Source organism: Vicia villosa, linkage group LG3, assembly GCF_029867415.1.
Source record: "Vicia villosa cultivar HV-30 ecotype Madison, WI linkage group LG3, Vvil1.0, whole genome shotgun sequence".
Lineage (NCBI taxonomy): Eukaryota > Viridiplantae > Streptophyta > Magnoliopsida > Fabales > Fabaceae > Vicia > Vicia villosa.
The window spans coordinates 69888548-69904082 of record NC_081182.1 but is presented as its reverse complement, the minus strand read 5'-3'; the positions used below and the strand labels follow the sequence as shown (position 1 = coordinate 69904082).

The 15535-nt window shown below is 35.5% G+C and overlaps 2 protein-coding genes and 1 long non-coding RNA gene across 4 annotated transcripts; 1 reads left to right on the top strand and 2 right to left on the bottom strand.

Annotated features, from left to right (window-relative positions):
• Positions 1-364: 364 nt before the first annotated feature.
• Positions 365-1642, bottom strand: LOC131661811 (serine/threonine protein phosphatase 2A 55 kDa regulatory subunit B beta isoform-like). Of its 2 annotated transcripts, none has more exons than XM_058931448.1 (3): positions 1345-1642; positions 1118-1216; positions 365-1024 (listed from the first exon to the last, which is right to left on the bottom strand). In XM_058931448.1, the coding sequence occupies exons 1-3, from the start codon at positions 1480-1482 to the stop codon at positions 899-901; spliced, it is 363 nt and encodes a 120-aa protein (XP_058787431.1). In that variant the 5' UTR covers positions 1483-1642; the 3' UTR covers positions 365-898. The 2 variants fall into 2 exon arrangements, with proteins under 2 accessions (XP_058787431.1, XP_058787432.1); XM_058931449.1 differs by having other exon boundaries at positions 1118-1213.
• A 290-nt stretch (positions 1643-1932) lies between these two features.
• On the bottom strand, positions 1933-3928 carry LOC131661812 (uncharacterized). Its single transcript, XR_009301254.1, has 4 exons — positions 3457-3928; positions 2955-3029; positions 2384-2832; positions 1933-2144 (listed from the first exon to the last, which is right to left on the bottom strand). It is a non-coding gene; the product is annotated as an uncharacterized LOC131661812 (long non-coding RNA).
• A 2661-nt stretch (positions 3929-6589) lies between these two features.
• On the top strand, positions 6590-7672 carry LOC131661810 (peptide methionine sulfoxide reductase-like). The gene is made up of 2 exons (XM_058931447.1): positions 6590-6985; positions 7211-7672. Exons 1-2 carry the CDS (start codon positions 6653-6655, stop codon positions 7460-7462), a joined length of 585 nt encoding a protein of 194 aa, XP_058787430.1. The 5' UTR covers positions 6590-6652; the 3' UTR covers positions 7463-7672.
• The last annotated feature ends 7863 nt before the right edge of the window (positions 7673-15535 follow it).

Here is a 15535-nt window from a genome sequence, read left to right as displayed (position 1 = left end):
GGATAGTCCAGGCCAAACAGCCGGGTTAAATGGTGACATGAAGACTCCTGGGGACATTGGAGGACTGGGAAACATACCATGGGCAAGGGTCTACATAGGCGGAGGCATGCCAAGAGGTCCATAGGGTGATGCCATCAGTGGCAATGGCATTCCTTTCTGCTGAAGAGTGGCACCTTTCTGCTGCACTTTATCAGGATGAATGCACAAAATAGTTTTCCTGTAAGCTTTTTTAACAGCAGCGGTTGTAATCAAATCAGTTAAACCAACCGGTTGCCAACCATATTCAGGCCACAACACCTGATCATCATTCATGAAGGAAACAAATTAATATAATTGACATATTATTCAGTCAAAGATAGTTCACACAAATTTTTTATCAATAACAGTAACACATATATTACACAATTCTGCCTCAACTCCTCTACACTTAATAACTGCTCTATCATATGCACTAAAATGGAAATTTCATATATTGATGAAAAAAATTCTATCTTGTCTCTACTGAATAGGTGCTTCAAGTCTTTTTTACAACTTCAAAATATTTATAAAAAAAAAAGAGTTAAATTAAATATTTATATAAATAATTTAACTAACCGAGCAGCTGCATGTGCTGTGACAGATCCACCTATACAAATTTATCCAAACAAAACAATATATTCAGTCACCAAAAATATTTCTATTATGTTCTACTGAATTATATCATATCTATGGTATATTATCCATTTCCATTTGCTTTTGAAGGGTCAATATTCATGTAAGAAATTTTCTTCACATTCTTTTCTTGAACCTGTTCAACTCAGATAAAGACGATAAGAATAAGCGCCGTAGGAGACAAATGATTCATATTAATTCATTCAAAAACTAACACTCAGCATGTCAAGGGTGTGCATTCGTTTCATCATACCTTCCAAAATTTGATTGTTTTGTCATTTGTAGATAGGAGGAATACATAACCATTAGCTGTTTGGCACCATTTGATTTTGTTAATTTTCTCTTCGATTTCCAAGCTCTTAAGATAGTCAAACTGAAACAACAATCATCGTATTATATACATCAAAATTTTTGAGCCACGGATAGTTTTAGCAGCATTAACGGGTGCCTAGTGACAAAAAATTACCTCAGGTTCGTGACTCTGAAACTCGGTTTTATATCTGAACTCAGGATGTCGACTATTAGAATAGTCGATACTTTCCAAATCCTTTCTTGATCCATGCTGCTAAATTACATAATAAATACACAGATAGTAACTATACCAAGTTGGTTACAAGGATTCATTCAAAACTAAGTTGATACATTTGATTGAAAATAAATAAAAAAACAGGAGAAGCAAAAAATCAGACTTACATCTTTTGAATCTGTCCGTTCAAAGAGAACTACTCGACCACCGCGATCACCGGTAGCAAGATGATCACCAGACTTGTCAAATTCAATAGCAGAAATCATGTCCACTGTGGAAACAAAGTTGTAAGAGTACAACTCCATAAAATAGAAAAGAATTGTGCTCTTTTCTCATCTTTCCTTTCCCATAAACAGATAGTGCCACAAAAACACCTGTCTTGCATCAAAGTGAAAGGCATAGATTACAACAATATATCGCATTTTACATTAAAGTGAAAAACATCGATTACAACAAAGTACAAGAGCAGGGAGCAAAGCCAAAATGTATAACCACCTAATAATATGGGGGACAGTGTTTAATGATAAAACAATGTGACACAATATATATCTTAATTTTTCTTAACATGATTGGAACTTATCCCCTCACGATTTATTTATTAATTATAGTACATGTGAGTACATTATACTTATGAACTCACATATATGATATACACTTAAGCTAATTAAATTACATATTTTCTACTTATAATATATTGTAGAATATTTGTTTATTTAATCACTTATTATTAGGTTATGAGAATAAATTCACTTACATAATATGAATCTGTCAAGAATTTCATTTTTAATGACAACAACTTTCAGTTATGAGAATAACCAAGCAAACCTGTTGCTGCACCCCAATTCAAAAGTGTCAAGAATCTGTTCAGGCAAACACACAGCGTTGCCTTTCACATCCTCCTCTGTTATCCACTCCATTTTCATGAGATTTTAGATCTGAAATGACTGAAAACTTGTTGGTGTGGCATCTGCTGCAAGGAATAAAAAATTTGAAAACTAATAGGAATCAAAATATTGACAGGAATAAAAATTTGAAAACCGACAAGAATAAAAAATTGAAAACTACAAAAACTCACAACACATTATTCTTTATTCTTCATACAAAATATCAGTTAGGTTTTTACCAATTAGCGATGCAAATAGTTAATAATAAACGGATTCAAATCATATGAAGTGGAGACTATAATGTGTAAGAAAAATGACTTACCGAAATATCGTTATAAATGGTTTTGGAAATTCTGAATGTTGAATAAGTGTAGTCAATAATAGCATATTGCAATACATCGCATACATCGCAATAAATCCTGCACGTTGAATCAGTGTAGTCAATAGTATATCTCTGAAAATATCATTTTATTCAAATTCTTCAGCTATGCCACCTGGTTTTTTCACAAATGGACCTGAAACAAATAAGACTTTCTTAGTAAGCTAAAAATTAAGGCCAAATGAGTCTCCATAGATATTGCAAAGATAGTTTCAAAGTATAACTTAGCAGTTAGCACACAACAAACCAAAGATAACTAATTTAACATCAGCTCATCTAAATCAGTAAAAATTGTTGACATTATCCTCTGCATGACATTGCCCTCTGCATCTAAATCAGTTCATCTAAAGAAGTTAGCACTCTCCTTAAGGATGAATTGTTGACACTGCCCTCTGCAAATGAAAAGAAATCAAAAGTTAAGAAAGTGAATTGAGTTATCAGAAACGTATATCCCACACGAGTTTGACGTTGCAGTGAAAATAAATCTAATAGTGTACATTAGAAACCTACATACCAGGACTAAAGTCTACAAACTCTAGTGCTTATACACATAAAAATTTGAGTTCAAACCAGGACCAAATGATTGAACCTGAAAACAATAGAAAAATCCAATAAATATTCAACCTAAATGCTATATATATTGCATACAATTTAAGTTCAAAACAAAAAAAGAACACTGATTATAGGTACAACATCAATCTCAGTCAAATAATTATTCTAAAAACATCTGATTCTTCAATTTAAAACCAGTACATGCTTTTAGATATAAAATCAATATAAACATAATACATAGAAAATAATATATCATCACTCAAAGTCATCAAACCAATTTTCTATTATAAAAACCCTAACTACAAATTATCCCTTTTTCATTATCAACACCAACTACAAATTATCCCCTTTTATCAATACCAAGAAAATTAAAACCCTAACTTTCTCGTTCTTCAACCCATTGTCTTACATTTAAAACAACCCTGTTCTTGAACCCATTGTCTTACATTCATCAAAATTCATACCTTTTTTCACATTTTTGAACGAAAGATTGAAACCCATAAACTTATCTCCATCAAGATTCCTAGAAACCTCCATACTTCAGTTGACGAAGAACTCAGCTACAAAGCAATAGATGACACTTGAATAACCTGAAAAACAAAAGAATGATTCGTTAAAATCAAACACGTAGAGTCCAATCTAAAACAAAAGCAAGAATGAAAAATATAGTTGTAGTTCGAAAAATAGAGAGGATTTTGGAATGGTAAAAATCGAAAATGCTTAAGGTGTTTGAGAATCAAAAGTAGAAGAAGAAGAACAACAAAGCTGAAGGTTGAGTTGAAGAGTGAGGAATGAGAAGAGAAAGGTGGTTCTGATGAGAGAGAATTGACTGTTGCGTGTGTGTTTTAGATTGCTTTGAAAGGCAGAACAACTTGTTCTTGGGGAAGAGCACGGATTTGATTAGTCGTAGAGGAGAAAAGAGGTTTTGGAAAAATAAATTTGATAAAGGTGCGTTAGATTGTCGTGTAGAGGAGAAAAGCAGTTTGGAAAAAATAAATTGGGCTGACAAAAACTTAATTGTTATTATTACTATACAAATAGTTATTTGTTATAACTATGTAAATAAGAAAAAGACTTTTTGTGCCCCAAAATTATTTCTTTAGACTAAGTTAATCAAAGGGTATTTTTGAGAAATCCAGAACAGTAAATTTTCTTATATTATAGATATTTGGTATTACTAACATGAAAACAATAATAACGTTCAATCCCATTGGCTTGGGTCCTCAATATTAGTTTGGACAAAAAAATGATATTGGACTTTCAATTCAATTGAATCAAAATGGGCATCTCCTTAATTGCACCTATTAAAAATGAAAACAAGTAATAACAAGAATATGATAGAATTGATTTATTAATTTTTATTAAAAATTCAACTTAAATTTAAATTGAATTTAAAATTAAAATTATAAATCCTAAAAAGATTAATAATAAAAAACAACAATACTATTAATTCTAAAATGATGTATGAAATGAAGGTATGTATATATTTTTGAATTTTTCAAATGAAATGCAAATGGACACATAAAAAGCGGGTCAAAAAATAGGGTGTGACACCTTCAAGATCATTCGGATTTAAAGCTTTTGGACAGGATTATGCAAGTTGGATTCGATTGAATGAAAGCTTCGAGGAACTGTGGGTTTTGTCGAAGGAGTAACATCAGACAGTGGATCACATTGGTAAATCTTGGGATACAAGTTTTTGCAATTCATATTCGATTGAGTGAAAGCTTTGAAGAACGGAAGGTTCTTGCAAAGGAGTAGTGTGAGACGGTGGATCATTTGAGAAACTTGAGATATGATTATTTGCAATTTGGATTCGGTCGAGTGAAAACTTTGAAGAATGGAAGGTTCTTGCAAAGGAGTGGCGCGTGACGATGAATCATATTGGTATTATCGGGATACTTTATCGAGGTCAAGGGAGGAGAAGAATATATGATCAACATTACCTACAGTTTGGATTGTTGGATTTCTACTTGTTCTCTCGTAAACGATTTTTGCAAGTAAGGTTAATTTTCATTATCTCAATTTCGATTAGGATTGGGGTCAGACGTAGTGATGGCGAGGACGACTGGTGAACTGCCTAAACAAATCCTTGTGTTTTTTCTCTCTCTCTCTCTCTCTCATTTAAATTTTTGTTGGGAAGTGCTAACAAGTGCCCCAGGGGCACTCTTGTAAGAGCTTAAAAAAGTAAGTTTTTCTTGGAAATATACCTAATTAATGCATCGAAAGTTGAAATAGTGAATTTTTTAAAGAATATTTTCTTTAAATAGAATGCTTAAAGAGTGCCCTTGGGGCACTCGTTAGCATGACCCAATTTTGTTAGCAAATTGTTAAATACATTGATTGAGTGATCTATTCATAGTGATTTTCCCTGTTAAAAGCTATATTGATTTATTGATTGCCTTACAATCTAATTGATTGTAAGAGGTTTTTTATATTAACAAACTTAAAAGGAAAATCTGGAAAAAAAAGATCGCACGCCAAGTGTTCGATAGTTTGTCATTTTACATTTTTCAATTGATTTTATTGGAAATAGGTTGTCTTAGTGAAACCATTATAACGTTTGATTGGGGACTTGGTGTGGTAATTGTTTATCATTGTTATACATTCCTCGAGGTTGCGCGCATATTTGCGTTTCTAATAATCGGTTCGGCTTAGACGAATTTTTTGATCTAAACTAGAACTTTCACTCACCATACATTTAATCTTTTCAAAAACATTTTAAAAACTGAAATTTTACCTTAGGGATCTATTCACCGTCCCTCTAGATTAGTTGTCGTCGTCTAACAATTCAATTTTTGTGTTTTGTGTAGCAATACTCTATTCCTGGTGTGTTTTTCTAAGTTACGAGAATAGGGTATTTCTGTTGCAATTGAGTTTCATCACTTCAAATACTTTTGTAATCGAACAAATATTTGGAAGAGTGTTTGAGCCAAAGTGAGAGAAATCTCAAATTCAGTGGGCTGGATCAAAATTCACGAGTACTATTAGATAAAAGAGTACTAAATTGAGAGAGTTCAGATAAAATTGTTGTGTACTATAGATTAATAAGAGTGAATTTCTTTTCATTTGAGTTAATGAACCTCCAAACATAAGCGACTTTGAAGAATAATTAAATATATATTAGTAAATGATATCTTAAATAATTGTATTTCAAATTCAACTTAAATATTTTGAAGAATAAAACTCAAATTATGACAAAAATAATTTTAATTCAAGTTTTATTTATCTAAGGGTTAATTATAATTTTCAAGATCTAATATTTTCAATAGACTAGAAGGTTAAGACAAAGAAAGAATAAATGTCTTAGTTTGGCCCTGATAATATTTTATATAGAATTATAAATTTAAATGTGAATTATTTTATTTCTTTCTTTTCCAAATATTAATATTTAATTGATTATTTGGTAACCACTGGATTAGTAACATAATAGTCTTTTTTTCTAAATTTAAAAAATATTAAAAAAACTATTTTCCCTAACAACTACGGTCAAGAATGGATTGGTAAATGAATAATAGCCTAGTATCATATTAAAATGAATCCAACCAATATTATAAGTGTAGTTCACTTTTCATTGGTCTTGTTCTTTCAAGCCAACTAATAATTCACTTCAATATTAATATCGACGTAGCGACTCACATACGAGTAGTGAAAACTACAATGGCTACGAGTGAAAGCGGCGACGGGAGCCACAACCCTGCTTTTGACCCGGATTTGGATACTCCGGCCAATCCGGATCACGAGTTTGCTGAGTTTGGTGCCGGTTGTTTCTGGGGCGTGGAGCTGGCTTTTCAGCGAGTTGCGGGAGTTGTGAAGACTGAAGTTGGATATTCACAGGGTCATACAACGGATCCGACCTACAAATTGGTCTGTACCGGAAGTACTAACCATGTTGAAGTGGTAAGGGTTCAATTTGACCCGAAAGTGCGTCCTTATACTGATCTTTTGGATCTCTTCTGGTCACGACATGATCCCACTACCCTCAATCGCCAGGTACCATACTCAACTAAATCAGAGTTTATTATTGACGTACTTGTAAAAATTTTGTGTCTTAAGTAAAAAGATATTTAATTATCTGAGCAAATTTTGTTTTTTATAGAACACTTTGCTTGGATTATCTGAGATACATGTCATACTTATTGAGTTGGCTTTACTTGCTCGGAATATGTTATACTTTGCATAATTGATGATTCACTTTATATGTATATGTATTTTCAGAGAGGTGATGTAGGTGTACAATATAGATCAGGAATCTACTACTACAATGAAACCCAGGCTCGTTTAGCTCAAGAATCAAAAGAAGCTGAACAGTTGAAGCAGAAGAACAAAATTGTAACTGAAATACTTCCAGCAAAGAGGTTTTATAGAGCTGAGGAATATCATCAACAATATTTGGAGAAGGGTGGAGGCCAAGGCAACAGTCAGTCTGCTGAAAAGGGTTGCACTGATCCCATAAGGTGCTATGGCTAATGACTTGGTTCAAATCTTATGTATTGGTTTTTATCAGCCATGTATTTTGAATATGAATATAATAAGTGATCAACACACATTCTAGAATATGAACTCCAGTTGATTTGTAATCTACTGGCTGATGTTTTAACCATTTGATATATGTATTGATGTTTTTATGTTCTGGTGGTTTAGGTTTGAACAATTGATGTATGAATAAATGTGAAGTTATATAGTCTTTGCATGAAATATTTTCCTCCTAAGATTTAGGGGTGGTAAAATGGGTGGTGTCCATCAGCAAGTCTGATTTGCCCGTGATTTTTATCGGACTGAGCCAAGGGTTCAAGCCCGCCTCCTCTACTTTACCCTTTCCGTTCTCTTTTTTGGTGGGCTTTAGTAGTCGCGGACTTAATCTGAGGCGTGCATGACTTTTTTTTCTACTTTTAACTTTAGGAATGGTGAGCTTACTAGATCCGTCCCACCTTGTTTTATTGACGAGTTTTGACAGGACGAGATTAAATACGACGCTCATGCCTATTTTATGCGAGAATTAGGCACGAAGTCAAGATGATACATTGACATGTATTACTTGTTAATAAGGTCATCATGCAATTTGAAACACACTAGGAAAATAACACCAAAAATTGGTGAATGGTAAATTTTGGGGGAAACAATTAAAGCTCCACTTTATTAGGATATATACGAGGAAGATCTTGTCACTAACACTAACACCATTCTAGTTATTAACTTAACATTAATCTCGCTTTTTTAAAATTCAAAGTGGCAAACACTTTCTCTCCATTTAACATTGTTAGTTCTTAGCTAGCAAATAATTAAACTTCTCCAATTTGGCTCGCGGTCTCATATTTGGCTATTATTTTCTTTACAAATTTTTAGTTTGTGTTCCTGTAAAACACGTTTGGACTACCTCTCAGAAGTTAATCCGGCGAGGTCGCAACTATATAGGCTAAACTGAGAAGATGACTGAGTTTATTTAGGGATTCGAGCGGCACGACAGTAGTATGCGTGAGCTCAAGATGGAATATGTCTTGCTTATCCCCCAGATGAGAGTCCCATCTATACTTATGAAATGATGAACTACAACTTTAATGAAGTGACTCTTGGATTCCCTCAATAATGGCAGCTACAGTAACCTTTGTCGCCCTCCTTTAAGAGGCATAATGCTTTGTAACAATCCCAGCGCTCCTTCGTATTCGTAATAGTCGTAGCCGACTACGGTAACCGGCCACCGAAGTGAGGGTTGGATACTCACTTCGACTTGTGAAGATGCTCCGAGTAGGGGAGGTGCTCCGAGTAGGGGAGATGCTCCGACCTACTTGGTTGTCATACTGCAAACTGGTTTCCCTACTACTACCACTCATTACAGAGTCCGAGCTCCAACGTCGGCCTGAGTATTTTTTGTATGTACATAAGTCCCCCGATCTCGAAACCTGTAGGAATGAAGTGTTCGGCTCGAAAAGACTTTTAAAATTATTAAGAAGACTTGGGTGATCGACCTTCCCATGATCCAACGGTCATTAAGACCTTAGCATGCGCTAGTGGGTTTAAAAGAGCAATCAAGCCGCGTCCATTCGCCTTACAATGTTATGATGATTTTTTTACGGGAAATGCGCTTTTTACCATAACCCTACTTTATAGCCGTTTATAGGATTCTAGGGTTTAAATGCATGCTCCATTTTTCTCGCTTACCATCCTTTTCTCCACCAAGCGACGCTTCCTGTAGTTTTATAAAAGAGTTCTTCTTCATCTGCACATTTCTCCCGGGTAACGCCCTTTCTCCCTTATGCATTTTATTTCTCGCAATCATGGTTCTCATTAGGGAGTGTGATGAATCGGGGAACATGTTTGTTCCCCGCAATGCTCAAAAGAGGAAAGATCTCTGGGAGCAATGTATGGAATCATGTAAGAGGCATCTAAGGAGAAATGAGTTCGCCCAAATCCTCCAAGAGGTTTATGGAAACCTCTATGAGTCTTTTAGTGATTCTGACTCAGAATCTGATTCATCAGGTTCTATTGAGGTGTTAATGGAGATGGGTGACTCCTACATAGACTCAGAGGTACTAAGCTACAAGCATAGTGTAGTCAGTTACAGTGACATAGGGAAACTTCACACCAACAAGAATCTCTCTTCAATTGGGTGAAGAAGATGTAATCCTGGAAACCTGTGAGGAGGGTGAGACGGTTTGTCTCTTCCGTCCGAAAAGTGTAGACGAAGCGTTTTTTTTTATTTCTACCCTGGGGTTATTGAAAACTTTAAAACTTAAATCCCCTTCTCTGACTTTGAAGCCGACCTCCTAACCACCCTAAACATAGTCCCAGTCCATCTGCGTCCAAATGGTTGGGGATTTATTAAGGCCTTCGAAGCTATTTGTGAGGTTTTAAACATTGACCCAACATTAGGTCTCTTCTTTTCTTTCTTTGAATTGAAAGGCACTGATAAGGGTAGCTGGGTGTCCCTTAAAGAGCTCCCTGTAGGAGCTTTCTTCGAGCTTATACTTCTAATTATAAGGGCTTTAAGGTCTGGTATATTCGGGTCAAGAGTGGGAATAGATGCCCTGGAGTTTTGTATTCCATGGAGGTTAGTCGAAGCTTTCCTTTTTTACTACATGGAGAACCTGATGCCCGTGTATAGGTTTGACTATGACAAGCTAATGACATATGAAGTTCAAGCGCTTGCCATATTAGATTCTTTTCAATTGATGAAAACCAAGGACATAATAGAAATTTCTGATGACCAAGAGAAGCTCTTGGCACATTTGGGTAAGGATATCTGTGAGCCCCACACTGTATATGCTTTTATATTCTTTATCCTTTCTTATGCTTGTTCATCTTTATTTGTTTTGCAGAAAAAATTACAACCGCCAACATCAAGGAACAAAGGATATTAATGGCTAAAGCCAGAGCCGGCGAGTTGTTCGTTACTTTGCCTGTAACATCTCTAATTCTCCAAGCATGAGAATAAATGGGTAAGACGGGATTACGGGTTTGATGGTGTTGGAGGTGAATTTTTGACCAAGGTAGGAGTCCAATTGCACCTTAGCTATCATCCTAACCTCCATTGATGCAAGGTGAGTTCCATTAGTTAGATAATTGGGTATGAAAGGGATGGATAACATGTTGAATGGGTTAGTAAGATAATGTCTGAAACATGTGAGTGTTTGGGTTCTCTAAATATTATTGTTATTGCATGTGTGATTAATTGATGGAGATGAGTTCTAATGATGTCTTAGTGTGTTGATAGGATTGTTGATACATGTTGGTAATTGATCTATGATGTTGGAACTAACATGGATTTAGGGATTAAAGGGGTTAATGTGAGAAATTCATATTGCACGTTCATAATATGTGAATGTTCATGATAAATTCTGCTATAGGAATGTGTATCCATAACTTAAAAGGACACTAAGATGTTGGATGTTTAAATTTGGGATTGGGTTGGAAGTTGTAGCCTTAAAAATGCAAAAAATTGGTTTTTTCGCAAAAGAAACTAGTTTCCAGTATTGGGGAAACATGTTTCCATGCAGTGCATAAGCGTAAAAAAACTAATTATTAGGAGGAAACCCGTTTTCAATTTTAGGGAAACTGATTTTCAGGAGGAAACTCGTTTCCAGTTTCTGGGAAACTTATTTCTTACTGAGTCTGACTGAATTTTCAAAACTTTGAAAATTAGTAACTTTCGCCTCGGGTGTCAGAATGTCGCGTGCTTCGTATCGTAAAAAAGATAGTTAAAATTACTTTCTAATAAAATGAGTTCCAAAACTAGAATGTTTGATCTAAGAGTGTTGAACCCCTCTTAGTGAATTTTTCCGAGTAAAATTCCATGTTTAAATTCCCCATAGTGTATTTTCATTCCGTTTAGGGAAGCAGAATCCTCCCTAGTCTACTAGGACTTATGAGATGTGTTGAGAAATGTATAATTCCATGTTATGATCACTTATGCTACTTGTATGTATGTATGTATGCGGAAGAAATGCATTATGTTGATAAATTCTATGTTGTGATCATCTTATGATTTTTCATTCGTTCCTGTTGAACGTTTGGAGATGTTTGCCTATGTGACTTGATGTTGTGTGCTTTGTATGATTGATGTATGTTTGAATCGAAGAAGACCTAGCTACTAGGTATAAATCACGTACGACCCTAGCTGTGTGATCAACGGGTCTGCCGTGACTGTGTGGTTGACGGACCCATACCGTTGCAATGTGTTGTGAGGGTTGGTGTCTGGTAGTGGTGTTTCCTCCAACAGATAAACATCGGCGTTCTCGATATGTTGTACACATATGAGCTACTATTGGGATGCGCTGAGAGGGTCTTCCACATCGTTTCCTCTAGCAGGTAAACATTCGCGTGCTTGGTATGGTGAGGTTGTGATGCCATGTAGGCTACATCACTTCAGATTAACTTACCTCTAGTGATGTTACATAGACAATATCACTAGGCTTTAACCCGGTGGGCCCATGTAGTCTTGATGGCGTATTTGCTATTGTGGTGATGACATCTACGTATGGTGATTGACGGGGCCGTGACGCCACATAGACAATGTTATCGTGTTGGCTAGGATTTCCGGCTTCGTAGAAAATCAAGCCAAAATATGGAATCTGAAAAGAATGGTTGTTGTAGGAAAAATTATGAGGTCGAACCTCATCTGGTCGACTAGAAGTTAAAAGGCTAAAAAGGGCCTATTGGGCTTAGGAAATAAAAAAGGCCCAAAACATGGGTTGAAAGCCCATAGATTCAAAAGAGACGGTTGATAGCATGCAAGAGAAGGTTTTGGAGGGAAACAAATGGATAAAGAACGTGGAGTCATGGATCGAAGGCTACGTGAGGGAATGTGGGATCGACAACCTCCATGGAGCAGTTATTTTGATGCATTACAAATAAAGCATTATGTTCATAATTTTAGGGGTTTACAATTTACAAACGCCTACACGCAATACACTCAGAGTACCCAAGCGAGAGAGCGAAATGAGTCAAGTAAGGGCTTCAGTTGAATGTATCCACTTATACGAATAATACTATGGCTATAGGCCATCAGGGAAGTTACGCCACCATGCCTTCATTGACTATGGGTCTGAGTAGTCGACTAGGTGGGGTAAATTATATGCCTCAATATACGCCATCTTTGAATACCACTTGAGTGATGGCATTAAGGCAACAAATGGATGAGAGCAACTTAAAGTTAGTACATAACTTAACTCAACAAATAGGAGTTATCTTCAACCCCATGGTTGACCAAATAGGCAGGAGGCTTGAGTAGTTTGGAGTTCAACTAGTTCATACGCGTCATTGATCATTAGGGTCGAACACTGATCGACCAGAAGCTGACATACCTTTAGGTAACCAAGAGTGTCCCTTTAGACCTCGCGTAGTAGAGCCAGTCACTTATGAAGACGAGGAACTCAATGAACAATGCGAGCCTAGGACAATGGTATTTAAGATGTACCAAGACGCAGATAGAGTGCTTAGAAACGCCAACAACATGTTGGGGTGTAATAATATAACAAACGTGGTTGAAGAGGTCTTAGCACGCAGTGGGCTTAATGTTGGCTTGCACAGGCCTAACTACTCCTCACCTTTGCTTGATTACATTCGACAGGCAAAGATACCTAGGGGGTGTAAGGTACCAAAATTTACTAAGTTCGTTAGGGAAGCGAATGAGTCGACCGTCGAACACGTGGCTAGATCCAAAATAGAGGCTGGCAACATTGCCAACGATGAGGTTTTGAAAATGAGATATTTTCCTAGTTCGTTAACTAAGAATGCGTTCAAATGGTTTACCATAATGGCACCTAACTCTGTAACACCCCAAATATACCCCGCAATTTAATAAGAAATCAGAGTGCAAAATCCCAAGACAACAACACATTTGAGGCGTCACATTTTCAACTTAAACAAAATCTCATGCAATCTCACTAATAAAGATACATAACACAATCAACGGAGGAATCATAATCCAATAGTCATTCAAAATCAAAATAACTTTTAAACATCGCAGCGGAATTCACAAAACTTATAAACTTCAAGTTATAAAATTTGTGGCAACATGCCAACGACTAAACAACATGTCTCCATAAATGATAACAAAATCCAATCATGCATAACGACATAAAGCAAGTAAACGACAAATCCCCCGAGTGCTACGTATCAGAGCAATAGACATCGATTCAAGCTGCAAAGGTAAACGGATACTCCTCGTTGTTACCTGCACGTTACAACCAAAGGGTAACATTCAAACTAAAGGGGTGAGATATCAAACAGTATAAAGGAACATATGATAATACTTATAGCGAAGAAAGATCATACATCGCTCACCACTTCTCATCATAAAGACAATGTTATTAACTATATATAATAACATATTCAAAAGCACAACTATATCATCAATACATCATAACATTCACATCATAGACCCAACCATTCAAAATGCAACTCAATATGCGACTAGATTTTATGCACATGCATGTGGTACCATTGGATTAAAACTTCCGTCTCAAATATTTGCCACTTGGGCCGTCTCAAACATTTGCCATTAAGGCCGTCTCAAAGATTTGCCACTTGGGTTATCTCAAACAATGCAATGGATGCGACTCAAATAATGCACACCCATAAATACAACATAAATAACACGTCACAACATCATCTAAACAACATCAACTTAATGCCAAGGTTCTATGGCAACAACCATATCATTACTATGATAATAACTTATTACATCTCAATCACGTCTTTACGAAATACAAACATACGCAAATATTCGACTTCACAAAACATCATTAAATTAGAAAATACAATTCAAGAAAGTTCTCAACAATTAGTTCAAATCAATTTCATTAGATAGGCACTGATTTTAGCTTTACGGAGATTCAAACGGCGCTTAAAAAGGAGTTACGGATCAAAAGTTATGACAATTTGAATTTTCACAAAACAGGACATTTTCGCCCGGTGGAAGTAATCCTTAATCAAGAGCTCACCATTTTTGCCCCCTAACAATTTCAATTCACACATTCATGTAAAACCAACATATAATCAAAACCCCACCATAATTACCATATGTCATACCCCAATTTTTAACCCTAAGATCATACATCATTTGCATCTCAATCATTAATCAAGAGCTCCATCTTAAAGCTCTTATTTTGGTGTTATGCTTACTTCATCTCTAAGGGGAACCATCAAGCACATATATTTTTTTAATTTATTTTATACTATCTAAAATCTAAAAATATGCATTTTGTTTCTTTTGTTTGTGTTTTACAGGAAAGAAGTTGATCAAGAACCAAAGCAGTTCAAAGAAGATTTTTTTTTTGAAAATTTCACCGTGCAAATCGATTTACCCACAGGGGAAATTGATTTCCGTGGACAAAATTTGAAAAATAAAGAGAGAAACATGCCATCATTTTGGCACCAATCGCATTTCCTTGATTATTCATTGTCATTACCAATACTCCACCTCATCACCATAATTAATTTCTTTCGTTAAACTCATTTTAACCCCATTTTACCAATTAAACTCAAATTAATCACAAAAGGGACAATGACCAATTTTCCACTACCCTCACTTCCAATTCTATAAATAGAGGCCTTTGCCTCTTCATTTACCAAGCTTTGAGAGCCAAAGACACTCTTGCATTTTTCTATTCCCATTCCTTCCCAAATCACTTAAAGTTATTTTCTCACAAAAGTTAGAGATTCACATTGAATCTCACTAATCTTTGAGTTAAACCTTCATCCAAACATACATTCTTCTCCCATTGTTGATAGATCAAGGCATTTGGTGGTTGTTCTTGAAGTAGATTTAAAGTTTGTGCAAGAATTGGTAAATCTCTAGATCCATTTCATTCTTCAAGATGTGGTCTATTGTTGATTGTGTTTGCTACACCTTTGGTGTTATATTGGTGTCAATTACTTGTTATTTGATGGATTTTCGTGCACAATTGTATCCAAGATCATAAGGTGTTTGATGTTATGTTTGAGCAAAGTCTTCTCTCTTAAAATGCTGATTTTCTAAAAATTTCGTGCAGGATCCCTATTTGAGGAAATCGATTTCCCTAACTTTTTTTTGCCAGATTTTGT